Raw genomic sequence first — 24894 nt, 5'->3', positions numbered from 1 at the left:
GCAGTTAAATTACCTCAACGTAAACAGAAAATTGCAACTAAATTAATTTGACTTGTATTTTGACTTGAATGTTACAATGCAGAAATCATAATAAATCAAAACCTGGTGTCTGTAGTTGTAGCCACCACCGTGACAGAAGTGCTAACTGGCATCTAAGTGACAGATATTAACTTTCCCTTGTTCACCCGTGACCCTGCTCCATCCGGAGCTCAAGCCCCTTCCTCAACCCTCAGAGAGTTGGAAGGTCACGGTGGGGTCATGTTAGGTCACAAGGCTCACTCTTCACCCTTAAATGCGTCACCATAGGCGCTAATTTGAGCCCGGACTTTGGAAGGGAACCGAGACATTTGGTCGTGGCAATCACCGTGTGCTGGAACTTTTTCTTCATCATTGAAGAAGAAAAAAAGAAAGAAAGAGAGGAATTAAGAAAATACACTTCAGCCTCATTGCCTTTCCACCGTAGCATGGCGCTCACACACAGGCAGATTTCATGTGCGTTGCTGTGTGTGAGGGTATGCGGCGTTAGACGGCCGACCAGCGGTTCTCTATTAAAATTCCTCGCTCTTATTTGGAACAGGAACTAATTAGAACAGTAAATGCAGGGCGGAGCGAGGGCCAATGTGTACCAGCTGCCCTATAATTACTGTGTCAACACACTGTCGAGGTGTAGGGCACGCGCGAGGTGCCAAACACACACACACCCGCACATGGAAATGCACATACAAACGGACACACACACACACACACGGTCAAATTCACTCAGGCAGCATATATTCAAGTCATTTGCACATTATCGCAATCACAGGTAAGTGAACAGAGAAAGTGCTTGGCCAAGCAGACACCAAACTCAAGGTATTTTGGAACTAGGACATCTGTGTGTGTGTGTGTGTGTGTGTGTGTGTGTGTGGGTGATGTTATGGTTCTGATTAGACGATCCTGCTGAGAGCGAATAAGAAGCAGCACTTAGCTGTTTAAGGCAGGGTTCAAAGGTGAGCCGGTGCCCTCGTATGGATCACTTTACACACGCACGCACGCACACACTCACACACAAGCCACTTTCATGTCACGTTTCATGCTTTACTGAAATTTAACAAGGCTGTCAGTCACGACATCAACAGCGTGGCCGTGAGAAACTGCAAGCCACATGTAACGCACACATAGGGCTACATACAAACAAGGGTGCGCACGCGGCCCGCATGTGCGTGCACACACTCACACACACGTACACACGCACACACACACACAAGGAAACACACAACTGTCTGTCTTTTTCTGTCTCAACACGATCTGTGAAAACACAAGCACACAAGGGCTTTGATCCTGAAAAGCTTTTATCGTTGTGCTTTATCCGTTGCACACTTTCTCTCAGTGTCCGCCTCTCTCACATCTCTCAGTGTTTTGCAGCTTTTATTCGCGTCTATGAGAAACTTTCCATATTTAATATGATTCCATACATGGATTTTGTTTGTCTAAAACTTTTGTTCCCTTGTTTTAACTGTCCTCAATAGAGACTTATCGAGACCAGTACACAAAAGTGTATGATCCAATCGAGACCCATTAAAACGACCCTATTAATGAAAACCCATCATCCAATAATTAAGCAACAAAACTCTTCGTGCTCACTAACTCCTGCATTCAAATATAATCCGCGACATTCTCGCCTTTTCCGTATCTAGCAGTAAAATGGGCCGACTTCATCTCTAATAACACAGCAAAGGGCCTCTTAGCGTACTATTAGGTGGCCACGACATCTGAAGGACCCATTTGTGTCATCTGAGCCATTTAAATAAGTGACCTTTGACCCGGTTGGCCGGGTGACCGGTCTGGAACACAACCTGCCCGGCCCGGGGAATCCCTGAGGGATAAATACAGGTACCCAAAGTAATTAGCACTAATAACAATGATTTATTTAAGGGAATTACACACTGCTATGTTTGTGTTGTTACTAACTTATTATTTTGATCATATAATGGCTGTAATGATAACATGAGGCCTAATTTAACCACAGTATTAAGAAAATAGTCAGAATCAGAAATGAGCAGAAGTAGTCTTAGTTCAGGTCATGTTTCCTTGTTTTCATCTACTTCCCCCCACGCTCTATTTTTGGTTTTAACAAGCTCTCAAGACTCTAAAATGTTTCTAAAAGTTGCATCGACAAGGTTTGTGGTATTGTTTCTGGCAAACTGCAAAAACACTGCACAGGAAGAGAAACGGGGTCGAGACGGAGAGAGAATGAAGAATAGGTCTATCTGTTTCTGGTAATAACCCAACCCATCTGCAATGGGTCATTTGATACCACGCGTAGAGTTGCACACACACAGACACACAGACACACACAGACACAATTGGTATATGAGGGCTTTAAGAAAATCTCTTTTACATTGTTTTGCGCTCATGTAAAAAGAGCATTTAGAATCATAATCAAATTAAGAAAATCATTTTTAATAATTCATAAGAAATTGCATAGCCATTCTTTGCAATTGTTTCGTGGCTTGTTTTTATTCAGGACATTTTTATTAGATACATTCCAGAACATTTGGTATTCCTAAATAAATCCTAAAATGTTGCACAAAAAGTAAGAAGAATATCTAAAATATTTAATAATTAAGAAATAGTATCTCAAACAAAAAAACTCTCCATAGGTAAAAGAATGAAGAATTATCTGATTGAATTTCATTAATTTTACACAAAGTGTTTTGAAATATACATTTAAAGAGTAAACTAATTTAACTTGGAATGAAACCCTGAAACAATTCCAATACGTTCATAAGCGTGCTTTTTCAAATGCTCTGAAAATTGCATTCATTCAGACAAATTAAATATATCTATTCTTTAAATGTTGAAAAGCAATTGTCAATTTCCCTTCACGTACAGCAGCATTTATTGATCCAGAAGTGTGACTGGCAACATATAATATTACATGTCCTCACATTATAGACAACACTACACTACACTAAATAAAATACAGCATGTGTGTGAGCATGGAACACCCTCACACATTCTTACCTCAGGGTGTAATCAGGTCAGGTAGCAGTCCTTTACTTCCACAAAGCATTACAGAGCTGTACGATCCACCGGCTTGCTGGTCTCACACACAGCCAGAACACTCGCACAGCCCTCCAAACTTCAACTTGTCTTTATCTACCTGCCTCTCACTTTGTACTCCAGGTGTCACGTTTTTCTCGTTCTTACTTTCTAGTTGAACTACAGCCTTCTTCTCTTTCTCTTTCACTCCGAACAAACATGCAGCGGCTGGAGGAAAGACACGAACGGCAAAGAAACTATGCTCGTCTCCTCAGGTCAATCCATGCACAGCTCCTATCTTCCTCCACTCCAGTAATGGGGAACATTTTCACTCGTCCTGTTTCTCTCCTCCTCTGCCTCCTCCCCCTCTTTTTCTCTTCTCCTCCTCCCCCTCCTCATCCATCTCTCTCTCTCTCTCTCACTCTCTCTCTCACTCTCTCTCTCTCACTCTCTCTCTCTCTCTCTCTCTGCTGTCACTCACTACAGACTCAAGCTTTCATTTTAAAGCCAAAGAACTTTCTAAATGGAACAGATGTAGCCTTTTTCAGACACAAATAAACGGAATTCCACACTGTAACCAGCCCGTGTATGAAAATATAACATAACTCAACAAAAAGTCAGAGCCCCTAAAATTAAAAACATCCGTGTGTGTGTGTGTGTGTGTGTGTGACTCAAACCCTGCTGATGGTAGCTCCAGCGTGATTAAGACTGCGAACCAAGGCGGTAAATATGTTGTGAATGTAATGTCAATGTCTTGCTGTGCAGTAGAAAGTAAAGGCCAGACCATAAACTTCACACCATGCAAGACCCTCCCCCCCCCTCACACACTTCACCCACACCACTCAAACTCACATGTACACCTGAGCACACAAACACACACTTGGAACCACAGGGGCCGCACGAGTGTGTCATATGTGAAGCGTGGCTGAGTTGGAGGGATGGGCGAGGGTGTCGTATCAACGAGGCGGATTCCCAGCTGCCTCGGTCTGAAGATGGCACTCTTTCGCCTTGGTCGCCAAGGTGTTGTCAGGGGAGGCACACACCCAAACCACGCACACACTTAAACCAGCGTCAATGACGAACCATTCTAGTCCAAAATACCAATTTAAAGGGTAATGTTTTCTCTCTCACTTCTCCTGGTATTTAGTTCAGATTTATGCCTCAAACTTGTCTTTACAGAAAGTCAGTTTTCAGTGGAAGGATTTTAAAGAGAATTCAGACTACTTACGTCCAACCTTACGCCCATTCCGATTTTAAACGCACATTAGAATGAGATTTGTTGAACTATCAGGTGAACAGCACCCAGAAAGAATGCATCTTGCAGACAGGATTTGCAGTTCCAAACATCTGTTATTTTAAGAAGTTTGTCGGACATTCTGCTGATTCTGGTTTACCACGCTGCGTTTAAGCATCACTTTTAATCTTGTCTTCTTCCTGCTGTTAAATGGACTTGTCACTGAGTTGTACTGATTTAAATCTAATCCAATTGTGTCAATCAGACCAAAAGTCACTCATGTATTGAGAAAATAGCCGAGTAAAACAATTTGACGCTAACACATACAAAAAAAACCTAAATATCATAAAGTGGTAATGGATTTTGATAAAGTGAATATTGGAGTATGGGATATACTTTATGGCCAAGATCTAACTACTCAACTGGCAAATAAAAGCCAGATACCGCTATAATTAAGTGTGATTTCTTTCTAATTTGGGTAAAATGACCCTTTAACAGCACGGACCAGTCAGAATGTTACTGTACATCTAGGAAGCGAAAGAAAACAGCTGAGAAGGGTGCAGTGCGTGTATGTACACAGGCCCAGAGACCAATTTGGAACAGGGCGACTGTCTCCAACCGTGCACCAGCCACCTTTAGCTCGGTCACCGGTGACCTCAATGAACAGCGTGATTGATAGACTGTCTGAGAACCTATGTGCACACACCGGTGCAAATGTCTGTTGAAAGTGTGTAATACGTGCATGCCGATGTGCGCTTGTGTGCAGGGACGCTTGAGAGCGTACGTGGAGGACTGGCTGTCAGAACAGATTAGGGTGTTGCCGAAGCGCTTGACAACTCAAGCACTTTATTATTAGTCAGGCAGGACGCCCATCGGGAGGGGGTCGTCCAAAAACATCGCTGATGAAATACTTTCACATCAAGTGGAGAAGGGAGCAAGGGAGGTGTCCCAAAACACGTCGGATGAAATACAACAAAAAAACACTAAAAAAAGAGTACAAAAAAACTAAACAGTATCTTAGATGGGCACATCTAAGCGGGTGAGCTGAGCAATTGAAGCGGGTCGTATATTAGACAGCTAAATAACAGGACTCGGCTTTGGTTTTTGTTGACTTTAGGAGGGTTTTAAAAAGTGTCCGACTGAGGTGCCTCACTCCCTGTGAAGAGGCCCTCGGGAACAACTTTGTGCTTCAAGTGGAACAACAGCAGTTTATCTTCCACTCAGCAAGAAGCAAGACAGACGGAGACACACTCTGCTATCTTTATTTCTTTTTGTCTCCTTGTTCTTTTGTTTTATTCTGAAGTGCAATCACATTTTAATAAGCTTCTTCGATTCTTTTTAAAATTAGATCTCTACAGATATGCATTTAATTATCTTAAAATCAATATATTTATTAAATGTATTTTGAATCAGTTAATTACACAACATATATTAAGTATTATAATGAACGAGCCTTATTAGTTCAACATTATGGAAAGTATGCTTACTTGCTTTTTTATCAAGAGTTAGATGATAAGATCAATACCACTCACGTGTTTGTACGCTAATGCTAGGCTTAGCTAAAAGAAGCCATCTTAGCATAAACAGGGAGAGACAGCGGGACTCTGTCAAAGTTAACGAAGTCCACCAAGCAGCACGGCTAAACCTTACGAATTAATAAATTATATATTTAATCCATACAAAAAATAAGTGTAAAAACAACAAGTTGTGGTTTTACCAGAGCCAGACTAGTGATTTTGCTGAGCTAAGCTAACTGGCTGTTGTAGCTTCATATCTATAGCACAGACATGATCGTGGCATTGACCTTCTCATCTAACTCTCGGCAAGAAAGCGAATAAGCTTTCTTGGATATTAAAATATTCCTTTAATTATGTCACCGTTAAAAAAGTCAGGAACATGCAGATGACAAAGATATTAGATTTGTCAACTTCATAACACATAACAGGATTCATTGGGAGAAAACATTTGGAAATTCTTTTATTCATACACAAACATTCACACACGCTCGCACACACGCTCGCACACACACACACACACACACACACACACACACACACACACACACACACACACACACACACACACACACACACACACACACACACACACACACCTGTGCAACATGATCATCCAGCCATCCCTGTCTCTGAAATCGGCTGGTGTGTGTTGACCACAAAACACATTCATGAAGGATGTTACTCACCACACAAACACAACCTCCATCTATCCTCCACATTCTCTCTCTCTCTATCTATCTCTCTCTCTCTCTCTCTCTCTCTCACACACACACTCACACACACACACACACACACACACACACACACACACACACACACACACACACACACACACACACACACACACACACACACAGTCACACGTTTACCTGTCCCCTGCTCAAAGCTCTCTGCTCTCCCCATTTGTATGAGTGGTTATCGGTGCAGTAACTCTATCCCCTTCCTTTCATGTAAAATACATTGTGCCGAGCCTCCTCCCTCACTGCCCCCCTCCACCACTCCTCCTACACCTCCCAGTTCCCCCAGCCCGAGGAGGTGTAAAACTATCCTTCTCTTTATGCGTCCAAAAATGCCCCTTTTTCAGGTGTAGTAGGAAGCTATAAAAGAGGGAAAAAAGGAGTAAGGGAGTGAAAGGGAAGAACAGGGTGAGTCTGTGAAGCAGGGAAAAGGTGCAGGAGGAGGTGTTTGGGTGAAAAGGTACTCTCCAAAAACATCTCTCTCTCTCTCTCTCTCTCTCTCTCGCATTTGCCAAGAGCTGCCTACTCAGAATTTGAAAGGTCCAAAAATGAAAGTATATTCACACACTGTATCACATGTCTTCGAACTTTTGTCTTCAAGACGAAAATAGAGCTAAAACTAGACGCTGACCTCTACATTGAACCCCCAAGACAATACAAACAATCTATGAAAGGAGAGAACAACACCCAGCACGGTAGCTCCAAGCTATACAACACAGAGCTGTTAAGTCACTCAGAAAGACAGAGAAAGAAGTTACAGCGAGTTTGATAAGGTGTATGTGTGAGTTCGGTTGAGAAAAAGACTCAACATAACAATATATTTTAGTGAGGGAATGGTCCTAAAATGATCGGACCATCGTGGATATTATATAGTATGTGCTTTAAAGAATATACTGAGACTTTTCCTGACAGGTATTTTTTATATTTTCAAACAGTTAATAGCCCAAATAATCAAGATTAATCCAAATCCTAATAGTAAAAGCAGTACAGATTTCTTCCTTCGGTGTTAGGGTTGGCTAAAAAAGGAAACATTGTCTTCAACAATTCATTTTTACTTTTGGTTATTTTCATGGGATTTGCTGATGAGAAAGAAAACACAAAAGCTAAGAATATACAACATGTAAGCACAGCAACTTTAAACAAACAGATTTTGACACAGGGCTCCTCGACTAGAAAGTGGTTAAGTCAAGATTTGGAGGAAACAAAAATTGCACAATGCACAATTATGGTGCATTTAAAAACCAACAACAATGCAAACAATTGTGTTGAAGTAATTGCCACACGGACAATCTGCAGCCACTAAGAGTCTGGGCTCCAGGACTGCTGCCCACTTTTCTGTGACCTATCCGATACTGAGACTTGATTAGAAAATTCAGCGATATACGAATCCGAGTTGGAGGCAGAAGCAGACAAGCCACCATTACTGTGGTCACAGCTCACTTGTAAACCCTTGTATTAAAAAAAAAGTGACGACATCAGCGGAAAACAACAAACTGCTTTGGAAAAAAAAGAAGCAGCCTCAAGACTCTGCTCTGCGAAATCAATTGTACTTTTCTGAATCATCTTTAGATCCTTCAGTTTGAGATTGCATTCTTGCCTCCAACAGACTCGTCAAGCCTACATGGGGCCAATGGTTTCAGATTATTTTGAAACAGTGAATTTCTTCGGGTTATAAGGAAATTAAATCAATTCTAAACTATAACAAGTAAGTACTGGGCTAAATTGGTCATCTTAAAAAAAAAGTCATCTCTCTATAACTATGGACAAAGAGTGTCAGTGGACTTTTCTAATCTTAGAATCCCAACGATATGTTTTATTTAATCAATTTGTAGAGAATACTATGTGTATGTGTGTGTGTGGAGGAAGAGCAGTAGAGGAGAACAGTGACTAAGGCCTCCTCTCCGTCCTGGTGGTCTTCATATCTGCCAGTTAAATTGGCTCCTCATTGTCTCAGAGTGAGGGGATCACAGACATGATTTAATGCAGCTTTACTCAATGGAGACAAATGAAAAGTCACTGATGGATGTGTGTGTGTGTGTGTGTGTGTGTGTGTGTGTGTGTGTGTGTGTGTGTGTGTGTGTGTGTGTGGGGCGGTTCTGCGCTGTTAATTGTGAAGCGTTTGGCCTCGACTGCCCCTGCTCAGCTAATCTGATGAGAGTGATTAAAAAAACAACTGGGAGAAACCTAAACCAGTCTATGGCTGACCAGGCACACACACACACACGCACACACACACACACACACACACACACACACACACACACACACACACACACACACACACACACACACACGCAGTAGCACTCCAGAACATCACTCTATCACTCTAATCAGTGGCGCTGAACACACAACTCAATATGAAATGTCTATACAAACACACTGGGACAGATGACTGTAGAGTGAACTGAAAGATAAAGTTCAGTGTGGAAATAATAAGTTCATACTCATTAATACATGTTATACACAACAATTAATTAATTAACTGAAAATCGACATCCCTAAATAATGAAAAATGATTCTCCAGCTCCATAATGAGTATAAATCATCGCAGATTAGTCACCAAGATAGAAGTTGTGACAGTATATAGGATATATTATGAATATTTAGGACACATCTATCATTAGCTTAAACCATTTCAAGGTACAACAAAGGGCGGGTCGGTCATTACAAACGCCGCCCACGGCTACTCACTGCTCCCTAATACTAAGGATGGGTCAAATGCAGAGAATACATTTCATGTATGTAAAAGTATGTACTATGACAATAATTGAATCGAATCTAATCTAATGATGTGCAGCCAATTGTAGGTCAAACGCACAGGACGTTATTCAGCTGAGGTTCACAAACAAACCGAGTATGTGATGCGAAATTAATATAAAATGTTTTCTGGCAGGATTCAGCTCGATGAAATGGAGAAAAGAGTGAGTGGACTAGAACAGTTTCAGCTCTTCTTTGCTGCTGTGAGAGACCTGAAGAAATACAACACCATCCTCCTGCAACCCCCCTCCTCACCCTTTCTCATCTCCAACCCCTGACCGCAGCTACCGCCCCCCCGCGCCACCCGCTCGGTCCCCATACCGCAGCAGCCCCCCCTCACCAGGGTCCACCAACCCACCCCCCTGAGCACCTCCTCATCCCAACGAAATCAATGAGATGTGTGTGTGTGTGTGTGTGTCTGTGTCTGTGTGTGTGCGTGCGTGCGTGCGTGTGTGTTGGGAAAAAGATCAGGTAAGGGCGCAAGAATTTGAAAGCAAAAAAAGAGTGAACATGTTTGCGTTTTAAGAGTTTAACTCTTCGAGATCCTGAGTGTCCGTGTCGGTCATAACTGGAGTGTGGCATTGTGTGTGTGCGTGTGTGTGTGTGTTCATGATCCTGTGTGTGTATGTGCGTGTCTGTGGCAGCAGCAGCCGCATCAATAATTAAAGCTAATCTCATTAGGCCTCAGATCCCTTTCAGACGCTTTTAATTAAATGATGAATGGCCTCCCAGCTGCCTGTTAAATAATGCTGCTCATGACATCACAGTGTGCGTGTGTGTGTGTGTGTGTGTGTGTGTGTGTGTGTGCGTGTGTGTGTGTGTATGTGAGATGTACAGCATAAGGTAGATATCCTTAAAAAAAAGACAAATGGAGAGACATTCAGCAGACAGAAAGGTATGCCCTCACATGCCATCTGCTCTCAGAGTCAATATTGTAAGAAGTTGCTGCCCGACGCACCGAGGAGAGTGAGCGGGTGTTGAGTGTCTCAAAAGCTGTTCCATCATACCAGGCCTCGAAACACTTCATATCATCTTCCTAATAAAATCACTCGCAATACCATATGTCTGCGAAGAAGGAAAGGCAGCTTGAGGGAGAGGACAATGTACGTAAGTGTAAAAAAAAAAAAAGATAGAAGAGGGACAGGCAGGGAGACCAAAAAGGAGTGCTTAGTTGGGGGCAAAGAGACACAGAGACCATAGGCCAAATCAGAGAATGAGAGCAACAGGTAAAGCAGAGGACAGGTAAGGGTGCCAAAGCGCCCTGGGCTCCAGACAGCATGGACCTGGCTCTGAGAACACCCATAGTACCTTATGTTTCTCTTCCCCCTCTACTCTCTCTATCCTCCCTCCTCCCTCTTTCGTCCCCCCCCCCCCCCCCCCCCCCCTCCCTGCTCTCGGGTTGGCTCTGTATCGGATTGCTGACTTCACAATAGGCCCTGAATCATCACTCTAGCCAGGGAGACAGAGGGAGAGACGAAGAGGCGGGCTGGCCGGCGGAGGAAGAGAAGGTGAGACAGTCAGACAGACAGACAGACAGACAGGAAGAATCAAGGACAAGGAGAACGTGTCCCTCTGTGCATCAACGTTGGATCCATTTCAAACATGGTCAGATGGACAAATGTGCATCCTTAGGAAGTCTTAAATACACACATTGCAAATACAAATGGATATTTTAAATGGTCTCAATAATACTGAAAAGCTGACAGCAAGCTCTTTGTTCTATTATACTCTATGTTGGAGTGTAATTGTTTACCTGTTCCACCTGCGACAAATGAACAACTTTCATATATATGCAAAAATATTGTATATATATACAAAAAAAATTGATAGGTACTTGTTCATTTATCAAGGAGCTGGTTCCAGCTTCTTAAATGTTAAGATTAGTTGCTCTTCTATGTTTTTATATAATTGAAAACCAAATATCTTTGTGTTTTAATCTGGTGTTCATTATCTTGAGCTCTTCTGAATTCTATAACATAACTATAACTTCAATGTGTTTTTAATCTTCAAGAAAACAAACGTTTTAAACAGAAATATTACAAGAACACACTGAAGATAATGGCCAGCAATGGTCCACAAAAGGAGTAATACAAACAAATTAAAGAATTGATTGATCGATAATGAAAGAAATCCTTAGCAGTCTGGGACAGACAACACAGAGACCCAGATCTCAACCCTCTTGGTCTGATACCTCTCTGGTTCTACGCTGCAGAGAGAGAAATACAATCTTCCAGCAGAGCAGCAGAGGAAGTTCTCCAGCAGGCAGAGCAAGCAGGTTCCTCCTAAACCAAAACACAATTGTTGCAGTTTCATTTCCTTCCCGGCAAAATGAGGAAATATGCTCCTTTATTTGTAACCAGTGGCAGATGAGCGTTTGGCCAGAAGACCGGTCCGAACAAAAGGTGGGCTGTGCTTTCAAGGGCCTATTTATGGAAGTTGATGGGAACAAAAAAAATATTTTATGGTTTATTACTTCGGGACTTATAATGATTTATAGTTTGTGAGAGTGTGAATTCAGTGTCATTATTGGTAGTTTCTCTAATAATCAACTTCTCATGCTAAAATGTTCAGTAGAGAGAACTGTAACATCTGGCAACGATGTGACTTTCCTTGAAAACTCTTTGAGTAATCAATAAAGTGAGGAATCTTGGCTTGAAATAGCGGACTGATTGACTTCCATTAAACAAGCATGGTCACAATATGAGGCCGTCGCTCCACTCAGATGACCTCAGCCGTCCCACACCGCAGAGAGTTTATGTGTATAACAGAGAGAGAAACACCTACACACACATGCTCTCACACAGACACACGCAGCAGACACTAAAGCACACGTATCATGTGGTTTCCTGTCTGGTGCGTTTCTCTAGAAAGCCCACGCCGGTTGCTTTGGATTTCTAGATGGATTCTCCAGTCTGTTTGGGGGGGTTGAGTCTGTCAGACTGTGATTGGCTCAAAAGGCTGTCTGTGACCTGCTCACCTCACACCTAGCTGGCTTTCCCTGGCCGGCCAGATTCTCACTCGACTCTCTTATGAGTTAAAGATTGTCTGAACCAACGCAAGAAATGAATGGGTTTCGGTGAGAGACAGATGTTTTGGTTGTTTCAGCTTAAATAAAAGTCATGTCAAAACAAAGAGAAAGGGAGTTATTTTTCCATTGTTCCCATGAAAGTAGGATCCTTTATCTAATTATTTATTTGGGCTAAATTCACCCGATTTAAAAATGTAATATAATACTTTGTTAATAAATGCATTAAACCATTTCACTGTTAAATATTCTAAATATTGAAGTAATTGTTCAACAAATTGGGAAATACACTTGCTCTCTTACCAAAAGTTAGATGAGAAGATGAATGCTATTCTCATGTTACCGCCAGCAGGTTAGTTTAGCCTTAGGCTGGCAGCAGGCGGGAAACAGCCTGGCTCTAGGTAACAAATATGTCTACCAACTAAATGTCTACCAACCAATTAAAATGTTGTTTTAATTGATTCATTGATTTTAGTCAGGCTCCCAGTGTTGCTAATGGTTGTCGTGGTCAATCATGACAGGTGTTGTTCAGAACGTATACAAACTTAAAATCTGCATGGTATAAACTGCATGGGGGTCTTGGGGCGATGGATATCTCATTGACACATTTCATAATTTGGAAGCGTAGGTCCTCCGTGACAGATGTCAAACACACATCTGTGTATGTGGACCGCCCATCACTCTCGGCAGGAAAGCGATTATTTCTTAAATTGTCCAACTATTCGTTTAAAATATTAACATCAGCATCTTTCTGATGATGAGTTACATTTCTGCATGCTCCATACTTTGCTTTTTTATTTGTCTGCTACTTAATCTCCCCCTGATCAAATATATAATGAAAGAATAATGGGCTTTTAGTATATGAAAATATTGCCCTAAACTATTTCTTCCCTCTCAGACTGAACGGCAGCTTCTCAAAGCAACACTCAGCTGTCAACTAAACATAAATCTTACAAGAATCACTTTACACCCAGCTGAAATTGAAGTGCACCTTGGTGCCACAACTAGGATGCCAGCCTACTAGAGGGAACCCAGGGGGTAGCTGTTACACTCCACAGTCCTGTGATCTGTCCACTGGCCTTGTCGCCGGGCAGATTTTGAAACGACTGTCTATGACGCCAATGCAATCTTGGCAATCAGGGTTGGGCCGTGCTCGCATTTAGCTACTGCTGCTGCATGTAAGTTTGTGTGAATGTGTCTGTATGGGGTTGTAGGGGTGAAAGAGGGGTGCAACCTGACCCTTTTGCTCCTTTAACTTGGTCTCTCTCTCTCCGTCTTTCTGTCTCACACACACACACACACACACACACACACACACACACACACACACACACACACACACACACACACACACACTGGGACAGCTGCCATACTCTGGGCCTCTCCCAGCGCACCAGAGGAAAAGGCTACAGCTAAAAGAACCTTTTTTCCCCTCTTTTTTCCTCTTTTTTTCCTCCTACTTCATCTCTCTCACTTCTTTTGGTGGCCATACATTTAAATCCTGCAAGGCTCCCCGGGGTCAACAAACAGCGGCGCTCACCGCCTCCCGTCTTTCACTGCTTCCTCCACTAGCCAACGGACTGGAGACTTCTATCAGGGCTCTGTCGGATCAAGAGCCGTTGAGGGACTGTGTGTGGAGCGTGTGTGTGTTTGTATGTGTATACTCGAGGACTCGTGCTGGTCTATCATCACTATATATCTGCTCATACAAATTCATAATTGGATTTAACTGAAATTTTAATAACACTTTTGATCCAAACATCATCATCTCTTTATCACCATCTCACTCAAAAAAAAGAAAAAGAGGAAATAGTTAGCACCTTTTCGCCAAAGCTAAACAAGTAAGTGACAACAGGTGGAGTGAGACGCTTAAACAAACTAAAAGTAGAATTAAGAGGCTAACCACTGTTGGCCCTGCCTCAGGCTCCTTCCAGGCTCCCCGAGGACCCCAGACGGCAGGCTGGCCTTCGGCAGGCAGGCGGCCAGAGAGGACGCCTGACCATAACCCAGATGACGTGCGATGGATGTGGTGGGAAAAGGGCGGGGTGGAGGAAGTAAGGGACAGGGGGGACTTTAAAAGGGTAGAGGGGAGGTATGGGGGTATCAGCTTTCAAAAGACAACTCCCCGAAACTTTGTGTGTGAGGTCTGCGCTGTTTTCTCAGTCACCCGAGACACGCCTATTTCAATGATGCAGAGTGGGGAAAGAATTAGCCACTTTCAGGAGGAGAAAACATTTATAGGAAATGCATCACAATTATTGAATCAATTTACAAATGAAAACAACCAAAGTAAAATTGAATTTCTGTTTTAGGCTGCAGTAATTTTACCGAGTTGTGCCTCGTAAGCAGAATGTGCATCAGATGCTAAAATACTGATTAAAAAATAGAGACCCAACGACAACACAATTTTGATTCAGCTTAAAGTAACTTGAATACTTTTTTTTTTTTACAAGAAAAGGTAAAGACCAAACCTTTCCAGAAGTCACAAATCTCCGCTCTGTAAATCTCCAGCTCTGTGCGGTAAGATTAAAATCTCTGTCCTTGCTCTGAGTTCTCATTTCCAAGCTGAACAATTAATCAATGTCTTTGATCCCCAGCTCAAATTCACATTATAAATGATATCAGTGTCCTATTTAAAGCAGGTGAAGTAATTGGGGAATATGGACATCAATATTTCATATTTGGATGGCAGCAAGACAAGATGGATGCTCCTCTCGTCCTCTTTCTTGCTCCATTTGTCTTTTGCTGTGCCTTTCCGTTGTGTGCATGTACTGTAACTGTGAGTGACAGCACTCCGCTGGGGTCAGCCCGTAATTTAACCCAGGGCGAGTCTGACAGAGCAACACAAAAAGTGGGGGAAAAACAACATACTTCAGCGCTCTGTCCCACTTCGCGCTATTATCACTGTCGAGGCTGGCAGGTCAGAGGGAGAGTGAGGGAGAGAGAGAACCAAGCTTGATGGAGGAGGAGGAGGAGAAGGAGGAGGAGGAAGAGGAGGAAGAGGAGGAGATGAAATTACACCTGTTCTGGTGGCTGACTAACGACTTTGAAATGCGAGTGGACCTCGTCGCCGCCAAAATCATTTTCCCAACAATACGGCCTGATCTTTAAACAAGCAGAACTGGGACGCTGCGCTGACGTGAAGTGACGCAGAGAGGCCGACTGTGCTGAGACTGTCGGGCTCGTGTCTGTGTGTGTGTGTGTGTGTGTGTGAAAGAGCTTTTAAAAGATACTGTATGAGATTGAAAAAGACTGTGGATTCAAACATATAGTGTTTTTTTAAAGCTCCATCTTCCTCTCTCTAACACACACACACACACACACACACACACACACACACACACACACACACACACACACACACACACACACACACACACACACACACACAGTTCCTAAATTGATGTCTCCGTTCAGCATTGTTTCTAAGTCTCATTCACTGCTGACTGCTGCCATATGGTTACTGTACACTCACTGGAGCACATCTGCTGTATGTTACCACACACACACACACACACACACACACACACACACACACACACACACACACATACACACACACACACACACACACACACACACACACACACACACACATCTCTCCAATGCACCCATACCTCAGACTTGTGTGGCCCATACAAGGTACCCACACACACACACGCACACATGCATACAGTAGCGTTTAACTCACCATCTGTTCGTTGAGGTCCTGTGAGGCCTCCATGGTTTCTTGGGTTTTGATCTGCCACACGCCTGAGAGGCAAAAAATGAGAAAATAAAATGGATATAAAATGAAAAAAACTCTCTTTGTTCTATTTACCTTTGCAGGTTTGAGCATCACCTGTACTTTGCTTCACAGGGATGTGGCTTGAACATTTGCTTGGGAGGGTTTGATTGCCAAATTGAACACTCACACTGTGGATGTAACCATGGACCATACTGCATTAATTTATTTCTTTTTTTATGTCTTTGTGCATCTGTCGGTCGGACCTTCTGTCAGTGTGTTTATGTGTGAGCAACAGGAGACCGAAGGAGGGAAGCAGCAGCGGTAACTTCAGCATATCGTCTTCAGCCGAGGGTGAAGTGGAGAGATAATTGCAGAAGTAAATATCAACAATGAAAATGGAGAAGTGTAAATGATATGGCTGCTTGGCTGGCTCTGGACCACAGTCACAGTGGCTGGCGAGCACGCGAAGACAGTGAGTGACCCTATTAATACTAGACAGGAGACAGGTTGGCGCAGGAGTCTGGAGCGACGCAGAGGCCGAGGTGATTGTCGACAACTTAAGTGAGATTAGATATTGTGATGAGAAGAAGAAAAAAAAAGACATTCTGTCCTTGTTTTTGTTTTTTTCATCCCCACTGTCATGCAGAGGGTGACGCTGCAACAAAAGGTCAGCTGAGAGAATGGAACACAATGCCATCGTCCCGAAAAGAACGGCACAAAATGGCTTCTCTGCAATATTGTGTAAAAGTTTGACAGTTGAACAAAAGAGTAGGCTGGGAGGACACACACTCGCATGCAAACACAAAAGTCCTTCCCTGTCATTAGATCCGCGGTTCCCAGCAAGTGTGTGGTAAGGAGTGCCCCTGGACAATGTACAGCTCATTTGCCCCACAAAAATGTTTTCATGCATTAGCACCATTTCACTTCAAATTAAATGAATATTTGTTCTACACCTGCGCCAGGAGGCAGTGTCAAGAGCAAGCTGCAAATGTCCTTTTCTGCACAGTCTTATCATATCATACAGTGTGTTCAGCTCAGTGTAGGGCATATATCAGAGTATATGCGTGCACGGTGAGAATGCATGGACACGTGACTGTGTGCTCTTCTACAAAGGCTGGCCAGCCAGTATAAAATGTAATGTAAAATGTTTCTCAAAATAACAAGTAAGACATTACATTAAAGGCAATATTAGACATTTCCCCCCTGCTTTGTTCAGTGTGTGTGTGTGTGTGTGTGTGTGTGTGTGTGTGTGTGTGTGTGTGTGTGTGTGTGTGTGTGCTACTGCACTGTGGAGTTTTCTGACTAAATCCTTTAACTGGCATCCTTTTAATTTTTCATAGGGTTCAGCTCAGCTCGTCCTCGTCTGAAACCGAAGACAATAATGCGTCTCTCAGGTGAATTGATTTGTGCCCAAGCCTCTCTCCCTCCCTCCTTCCCTCCCTCTCACCTCAGTGGAGGGCAGAATCAGTGGTCTATCTGTTTACTTTGCAGTCTCCCCTTCAGATATATATTCTTCTTTAGTAAGGATGCAGTGGGCAAACACACAACGAGGCAATATTATCAACCATTTAATGGGATAACTTTTAGGGGCAGTAAAGTGATACATTACCACAAAGTACCATGGCATCTTAGAATAGGTATTGTACTCTCTCTCTCTCTCTCTCTCTCTCTCTCTCTCTCTCTCTCTCTCTCTCTCTCTCTCTCTCTCTCTCTATGTATATATATATATATATATATATATATATATATATATATATATATATATATATATATATATACATACATATATATACATATATATATGTATATATGTACGTATATACGTATATATATATATATATATATATATATAAGATATACATATATATATATATATATATATAAGATATACATATATATATATATATATAAGATATACATATATATATGTATATATGTACGTATATACGTATATATATATATATATATATATATATATATATATATATATATACATATATATATATATATATATATATATATATATATATATATATACGTATATACGTACATATATACATATATATATATATATATATATATATGTATGTATATATGAATTGATGCTTTTTAATATTCCTAAATGTCGTTCACTGCTTATGACCAACTGGTTTGCACCTTCTTAGGCTATGCGTCATGTTCACTACACGTCTGCCTCACACGGCCCTAAAACCAGTAGTTATCTGACACTGCACTGGGAATCAATAACGCCAGCCATTTCCTTCAGCGTCCCAGAAGAGAGAATTAGATTTCTCTCCATGGCCATTGACAGCGACAGGGAACACGTATGGGACGGCGGAGGATTAGAAAGTGGACGACGCGGCTGCGCTGCGGTAATTTCACGCTATAAAAGCCATAGAGAGGAGAATGTAGAACAAACCGCAGACTGCTGCTGGCTGGAGAGGTCGCAGTGAAAGGTCATGTCTTCACTGCGACTTGATTGACTGAACTGACGTTTTTACGCACAGGTCAATTTGATTTTTTTGGCGACACTTTTAGAAAACGCCGGTTAAGACTTTATTGTATTTCTCAGACGAAGATGCAGACACGCCTCTTCTCCCTTATATAGACTATATTTGTATTAGCAAATATATAATAAATTGATTATATATTTTTTTGTTATGTGTATAAATTATTATATTTTTTTTTAAGACAAAAGTCGAATAGAAATGTAGGGACTTTACCCTGTACGTCAATGTGAAAGCGTTTTCGAATATTAGTAGCACAACATGATAAATAGGTGTTTTGATTAAATACTTTTTGCAACCTTCAAAGCGTCTGGACGAAATCGTACTAAACTGATTTTCAATGATATACTTTAATAAAAGACTGTCTCAGATAAATATCCTGCAAGAGTAAAATACAATTTAAGAAGGACAAAAAGAAACATATATACATTTTTGAAATGATAAGGGGAGAAATGTGCAGGGATTCAAAAAATATATAATTGTCCCTCATACCCCGATATTGACATTTTTACAAATATTTTGATTTAGGGCATAACAAACGTCAATCCCAAACGCGTTATATTTCCCTCAGCATAATGGAAAACAGGCTTTTTCAAATTAAGTGCAGTTTATGTTAAATTCCCAAACTGTTACTCAATTAAAATTAAAAAAAAAAACATACTTTGTGTTCAACCTCTATGTACAAGACTTCATCATTCCCTCAAATCTCCACAAACCAAATCCAGTTCATCCATCCATCTTGCGCATTGGTTAAATATGAGTCCTTAATGTGAAATCTAATCTGTATGGATTACTGTGCAGTAGACCTATCCGATTTTGAGTCGGCGCGTAACTTGTCATGTTGTTAGGGGCAGGCCAATAGCCAGCGGCACATTCAAGTCCTGAGAGCTCGGCCATGGTATACGATTCCCATTTCCTACATATCAAATATAAACACAAACTCCACGTGGGATGAGAGGAGAGATGGGGAGAAAAATCGTGGACACACAGAGGGATGCTGGCAGAACACTGACGGGACACGAAATCCCTCCATGTGTGATGGAATCTGGATTAAAAACTGTAAAAAAATAAATAAATAAATAACTAATTGACCTGCAGCCCAAGAGCATGATGGCAAATAACCATCAGAATAAAGCATCAGAATTTTATTTGAACAAATAATTTAAAACAACAACAGAACAGTTGAATCACCCGTTTTACACCGATATGACTTATATTATTTAAACTTAAATGAATCACTGTTAAATTATGTTTGTGTAAACAAGTTTTTCCCTGAAAAGTAATAGGTGGACGAAATATATTGAAGTGTGTTTTACGTGCCGAGATACCGAGGCGAAGAAAATAAGTAAAAAGAAAATTGGACACAAAATTAAATATTACAATAATCTCTTTTGACAAATGTATTAATGGATGCATAATTGGAGCAAATACATTCATGAAATTGTCATAATTAATGAAATTAAATGTGTTATTGAGGGAGAAATTCATTTAAATAAAGTATGATTTGAATAAGAAACATGCCTTGATGCTTCGTTTATTATGTAACTTTGCATGACATGAATCAGACTGAATCAACGTCAATAACTATGCCAGTTATCGAGTTATCGTCTCGGGCTGCAGCCACCTGAACTGTCACTGACCTTATAACTGCCAGAGTAAAACAACAGACCCGTAACTGTAAATACAGAAACAAAGTCAACGTACCTGTATTAATATTACTATCGTCCCAGCAAGAAGCTCCCAGATTGCCTTCACTTCTTGGAAACGCTCATAATCAGATGCAGCGAGACCTCCGCACAGCTCTCCCTGCTGTTTGCAGGCTGTCACTGACTGGATCACAACACTTCAGCCACTGCTGGCCATTACCCGCGAGAGTCCAAAGACGAGCCCGAGGAGTTAATCAGACTCGATTAAACTAATTTACAAACTTAAACCGGAGTCCAGGGTCTCGGTTGGGATGACCGGACCGCTCACCTCTGCGGGAAACACCATTGTTTTCAGTCCACGTCCAAGTTTGAGCACCAGGCTGTTCAGAAGCATTAGGCTCAACTTCATTATTTCGAAACCGTCTCGCTGCGCATGCGCTCAGCTGCCATGCGGACACAGTTGGGCAAGTATCCAAAGGACTAATGGGGTTCAGAGGGGAGGGGGATACCAAAATGACATTCTTATTAATAGTTTGGCCCAAATGACGTGCTCACAGTTGTATTTATCCCATCAGAGCAAAAACAACATGCACCCACCGACCAGCTTATCTATCTATCTATCTATCTATCTATCTATCTATCTATCTATCTATCTATCTATCTATCTATCTATCTATCTATCTATATATTTATCTATCTATCTATCTATCTATCTATCTATCTATCTATCTATCTATCTATCTATCTATCTAACTGTATCTGTTTGTCCATCTACCTGTATGTCTCTCTACCCACCTACCCATACATTTATACGCGCATATCTGTTATGTAAAATAATAAGAATGCGAAAACGTTTTGTTTCTTTCTTTTTTGTTGACCAAAAGAAGCTGTCAAATCGTTTTCAGAAGTATTTTCTTAATAGTTGTTCTATAAAAAAAATATTTAAATCAATATTTAACAGTACTCAAAAACAAGAAATATAAATAGGATAAAACAAAAATAAAAGAACTCATTACACTTTCAGTTTAAGACCAGTCTGGACCAAACAAGACTGAACTGGGACATAACTTCAACAGAGACCAAAGACAACAAAGTTATATGTTTGACTAAAATATATTTAATATGCAGTGTAAAGCTTTTTGGATTAGAAATGCATTTGTAAATTGAAAAAAAGGCTCCATGCATTGTGCAAAACATTGTTTTTCAAATAATTTGTCTGGGACAATATTATGTAAAATACTTGTGCTTAGCAGTGTGTTTTCTGTTATCCCTGGCAGTAAAAAATACAAGTTTTCTAATGAACAACAGTATACTTAAATTAAGTCTGGTCAAATTCAAGAAACAGAGTGAGACGTTGCAATTTAGGTGCACGGACACTTCAGCACAGCACTCTTCACATACTGCACTGTGAAGGATGCAGCCATGTGCAGCTTCTCAGTTCAAACGATGACCTGAAACATGCCCCTCAGAGGGATTTTAAAATATACGGTAGTAGTACACATATCAGAGCAGACATTATAGCAAAAGTACAGAGGAAAACCAAGAGGAAAAAACATGATGCTGGTTGAATCTGTTTACAATAAAATATAGAAAATGCTGTGCAATTGTGCCAAAAAAAAGCCAAAAGACATGCTGGGTAAACAAAACAAAGTAACAAACATGGCTCAAATAAATTGTGTGAGAGTAAAGTCAAGACAGCGCTGTTCCACAGTGGTGCCGGAAAGATGACAGATTTGGCAATAGAGTGTAGTTTATTTTGAAAAATTAAATGTTTGTTATGGCTTATGGATTCTGTGACCGTTGGATCCCGCTGGCCTCGGATCAGCCCTTTTTTACCATGCTGTCATTTACTTGGGATGATGATGTCAACAGCGTCTCTGACAGATCCCTGATTGTTGGTTTTGAGATCTTGCAGACACACGCACACACACACACACACACACACACACACACACACACACACACACACACACACACACACACACACACACACACACACACACACACACACACATTGTTTTTTCTCCTGCTGTTCTGTTTGTCACATGCACACAAATGCAACTTGTTTATATGATTCAAATGGCTTCTTGGTAATGTTATGTGGACTGAAAAGAGCCAACGTTTCCCTGGCACCACACACACAATCACTGAGAAATAAGTTCTGTTCTTTGCGGCATTGGCTGACACATCAGCTGGCAGACTCAGAAAGAGAAAGCTGCTGACAAACTCGCAGGGCAAAAATGAAAACCAGGGATCAGAGAAAAAAAAGTCTGTGATATACATTTTCTTACTTTCTCTCTCCATATGTCTGTTTAATTAGTAGCAGGAGATTATCCCAGCTGCAGGAAAACATAGATGCAGTATTAATGATGTCATTCGCATGCATTAGTGGCTTGATTATGGGTTAATCTCTCGCAACCATCGGTTATTGGGAACAAGACGATTCAGGGAGCTGAGGCTGGGTTCTCTAAATTAAATAACAAAATATGTAATTTATCCATACCCGCTAGACCGATATGGAAGAGTCTTCTGACCTGACGCCTCTACAGCATCGACTGTCTGTTCCTTCCAAAAACAAAACAAATTACAGTAAAAAAAGAGGATGTGACAGCACTGTGTTTACGGTTCGGTTAATGAACAAGATTCACTTGGTGAATGGAGAGATTGTGGTTTGGGTTGAAATAAGTAATTTGTAAAGGTTAGGAAACATTGTGGTTGAGATGACAATGACTTAATTCCTTCATTAAGGTTAGCGGAGCTTTGTTGTCATGGTTACAATGATAAACATATGGTCAAGGTTTGAGATCAATTGAGGTCATGCTTGGAAAAACAACACCAACATTGACAGTTTCTTTGGCAGAGGACGAGTCAGTGCAACGATAAAGACACATCTCTCTCTCTGGCTTCCCACCACATGGGAAGTACACACTTTTGGGTGTGATAATACAAGTGAATCGAGAAGAAAATCCAGGTAAAAATCAATTGAAGATGTACAACTTCAAAGTGATCAAATTATTTTATAAAAATCAGGGCGTAACGTATGTAAAAATAAGTAAAATGATCCACTAAAATTTCACTTTCAACTGAAAATAAACATCTGCTTGGTATTCATCAGTAGAAGAAGAAACATTCAAAGTAGTCATTGGGTAGAAGTCGACAAAAGACTAAGCTATCAGTTCTTCACAAAAACACCGGCTGATGGAATCACTTTGTATTGCCCCGGTTTATCATCCTGTGAGGTGACACTGCTTTACAACTGAGCTTTTTAGTCATGTATTACATAAGCACTGCAAAGTCATATGATGCCATGCGTATGTGGGCATAACATCACATAGTGACTGACGTGTGTGTGTTTTGGCACTGCATTTGGAGGGTTAAATTCAGACCCTTGGCATGGCCTGTGAACAGGCATTGGTATGGCAAACTGGCTGAGAGAGAGAGAGAGAGAGAGAGAGAGAGAGAGAGAGAGAGAGAGAGAGAGAGAGAGAGAGAGTATAATAATTACTGTATTCACTGTCGCCGAGACAGTCTTCATCAAACCAGTTAGGTAAAATGGCCCTTGAAGCTTGTTTGGAATTGTTCCATAAAATTACATTATGTTAAAAGTAACTTTTCTTTATTTTAATTTTTTTTCTCTTTTATTTTACCAGGAATATTTGGAGTTGGTTTGTTTGTCGGGCTGCAGATGTCTGCCACCTTGGTGACTCATTGGGCCTCATGCGAGAACATTGCCCGGGCACCGACAGAGGCGACTGAAGCTGCTGCTCTGTCAACGTTTCATGCAAAGGCCCCAACCAACCAAGTGCAGCTATAAGGATATGATCCCTCACTGGCTTCCCACCACATTGAAAGCAATGCTTTCTTGCTGTTCAGTGCAGACGGCAAACACGTGGAAAATAACCTGGAACACACACATTAACCTAATGTGCATTGCTATGAAGGGAAAGTGTGGGAAATTTCAAGCACAGTTTACTTTCCGTCACACTATCAGTTTGTTTCGAGTCCTGTTGGACTCTTACCCGCAAAGCCGACCCCCTCTTCCTTCGGCAGCAGACTCAGGCCTGAACCCTGCTGCTCAGTGATTGACACATTCTGGCAAAATAAATTAAAACCTCAAGCTGTGACAGATCCCGAAATAGCAGGAAGCTGTCGCTGACCTAAAGTCTCTAGTGCCACATGTCAGCAAGCTTAAAAAACTTGGCAGAACATTCTGCACAAAGGAAGCATGTGCAGGTGTTTGTGCGTTTCTGGTGTGCAAATACTGAGTCAAGGAGCACTAATCTATGTTGATGCTTTACCTATACACTTGCAGTGTCAGCAATTAATCATACAGGTGGTCTTAAACTGAATCAATCTGCCATCGTTTCACAGCTTTTTACAAAATCTTGCGAAAATCAATTTCAAGTTGTTCAATTAAACTGAAACCACTTTGGAATTTGAAGGCAGTGGCAGATGGATCTATTTTTTCAGCCAGCTGTTCTCCGTAGGGTGACTCTGGGGTGGGGGACTATAAGACCCAAGATGTTTAGTGGCGTAGGACTGCGGGTCCCTTTGCCAAGTCACAGAGATACTGGTTCTTGCCAAGCAGGGGGCGGGTGAGAGAAAATGCCATTTAGCTGGCTGGTATTTTTAGATATGTTAAGAACTTGTGCTCAGGCCGGGCCGAGGTGCTGACGACGTAAAACGAGAGGACGCTTCCAGAAGTCGAGTGTCAGGGCAC

The 24894-nt window shown here is 41.4% G+C and overlaps 1 protein-coding gene across 1 annotated transcript in view; it reads right to left on the bottom strand.

Moving 5' to 3' along the window:
- Positions 1-20383, bottom strand: part of eya4 (EYA transcriptional coactivator and phosphatase 4) — a 41387-nt gene extending 21004 nt beyond the window's left edge. The window contains exons 1-2 of the mRNA XM_079215616.1: positions 20233-20383; positions 15986-16047 (exon numbers count right to left, since the gene is read on the bottom strand). Coding sequence (XP_079071742.1) covers positions 15986-16018 — 33 coding nt within the window. The 5' untranslated portion in view covers positions 16019-16047; positions 20233-20383. The remainder of the gene's footprint in view (positions 1-15985; positions 16048-20232) is intronic.
- Positions 20384-24894: the final 4511 nt, after the last annotated feature.

The sequence above is a fragment of the Taurulus bubalis genome (genome assembly GCF_910589615.1).
Source record: "Taurulus bubalis genome assembly, chromosome: 3".
NCBI lineage: Eukaryota > Metazoa > Chordata > Actinopteri > Perciformes > Cottidae > Taurulus > Taurulus bubalis.
Note: the sequence above shows the minus strand (reverse complement) of the source record. Positions and strands in the feature narration are given on the sequence as shown.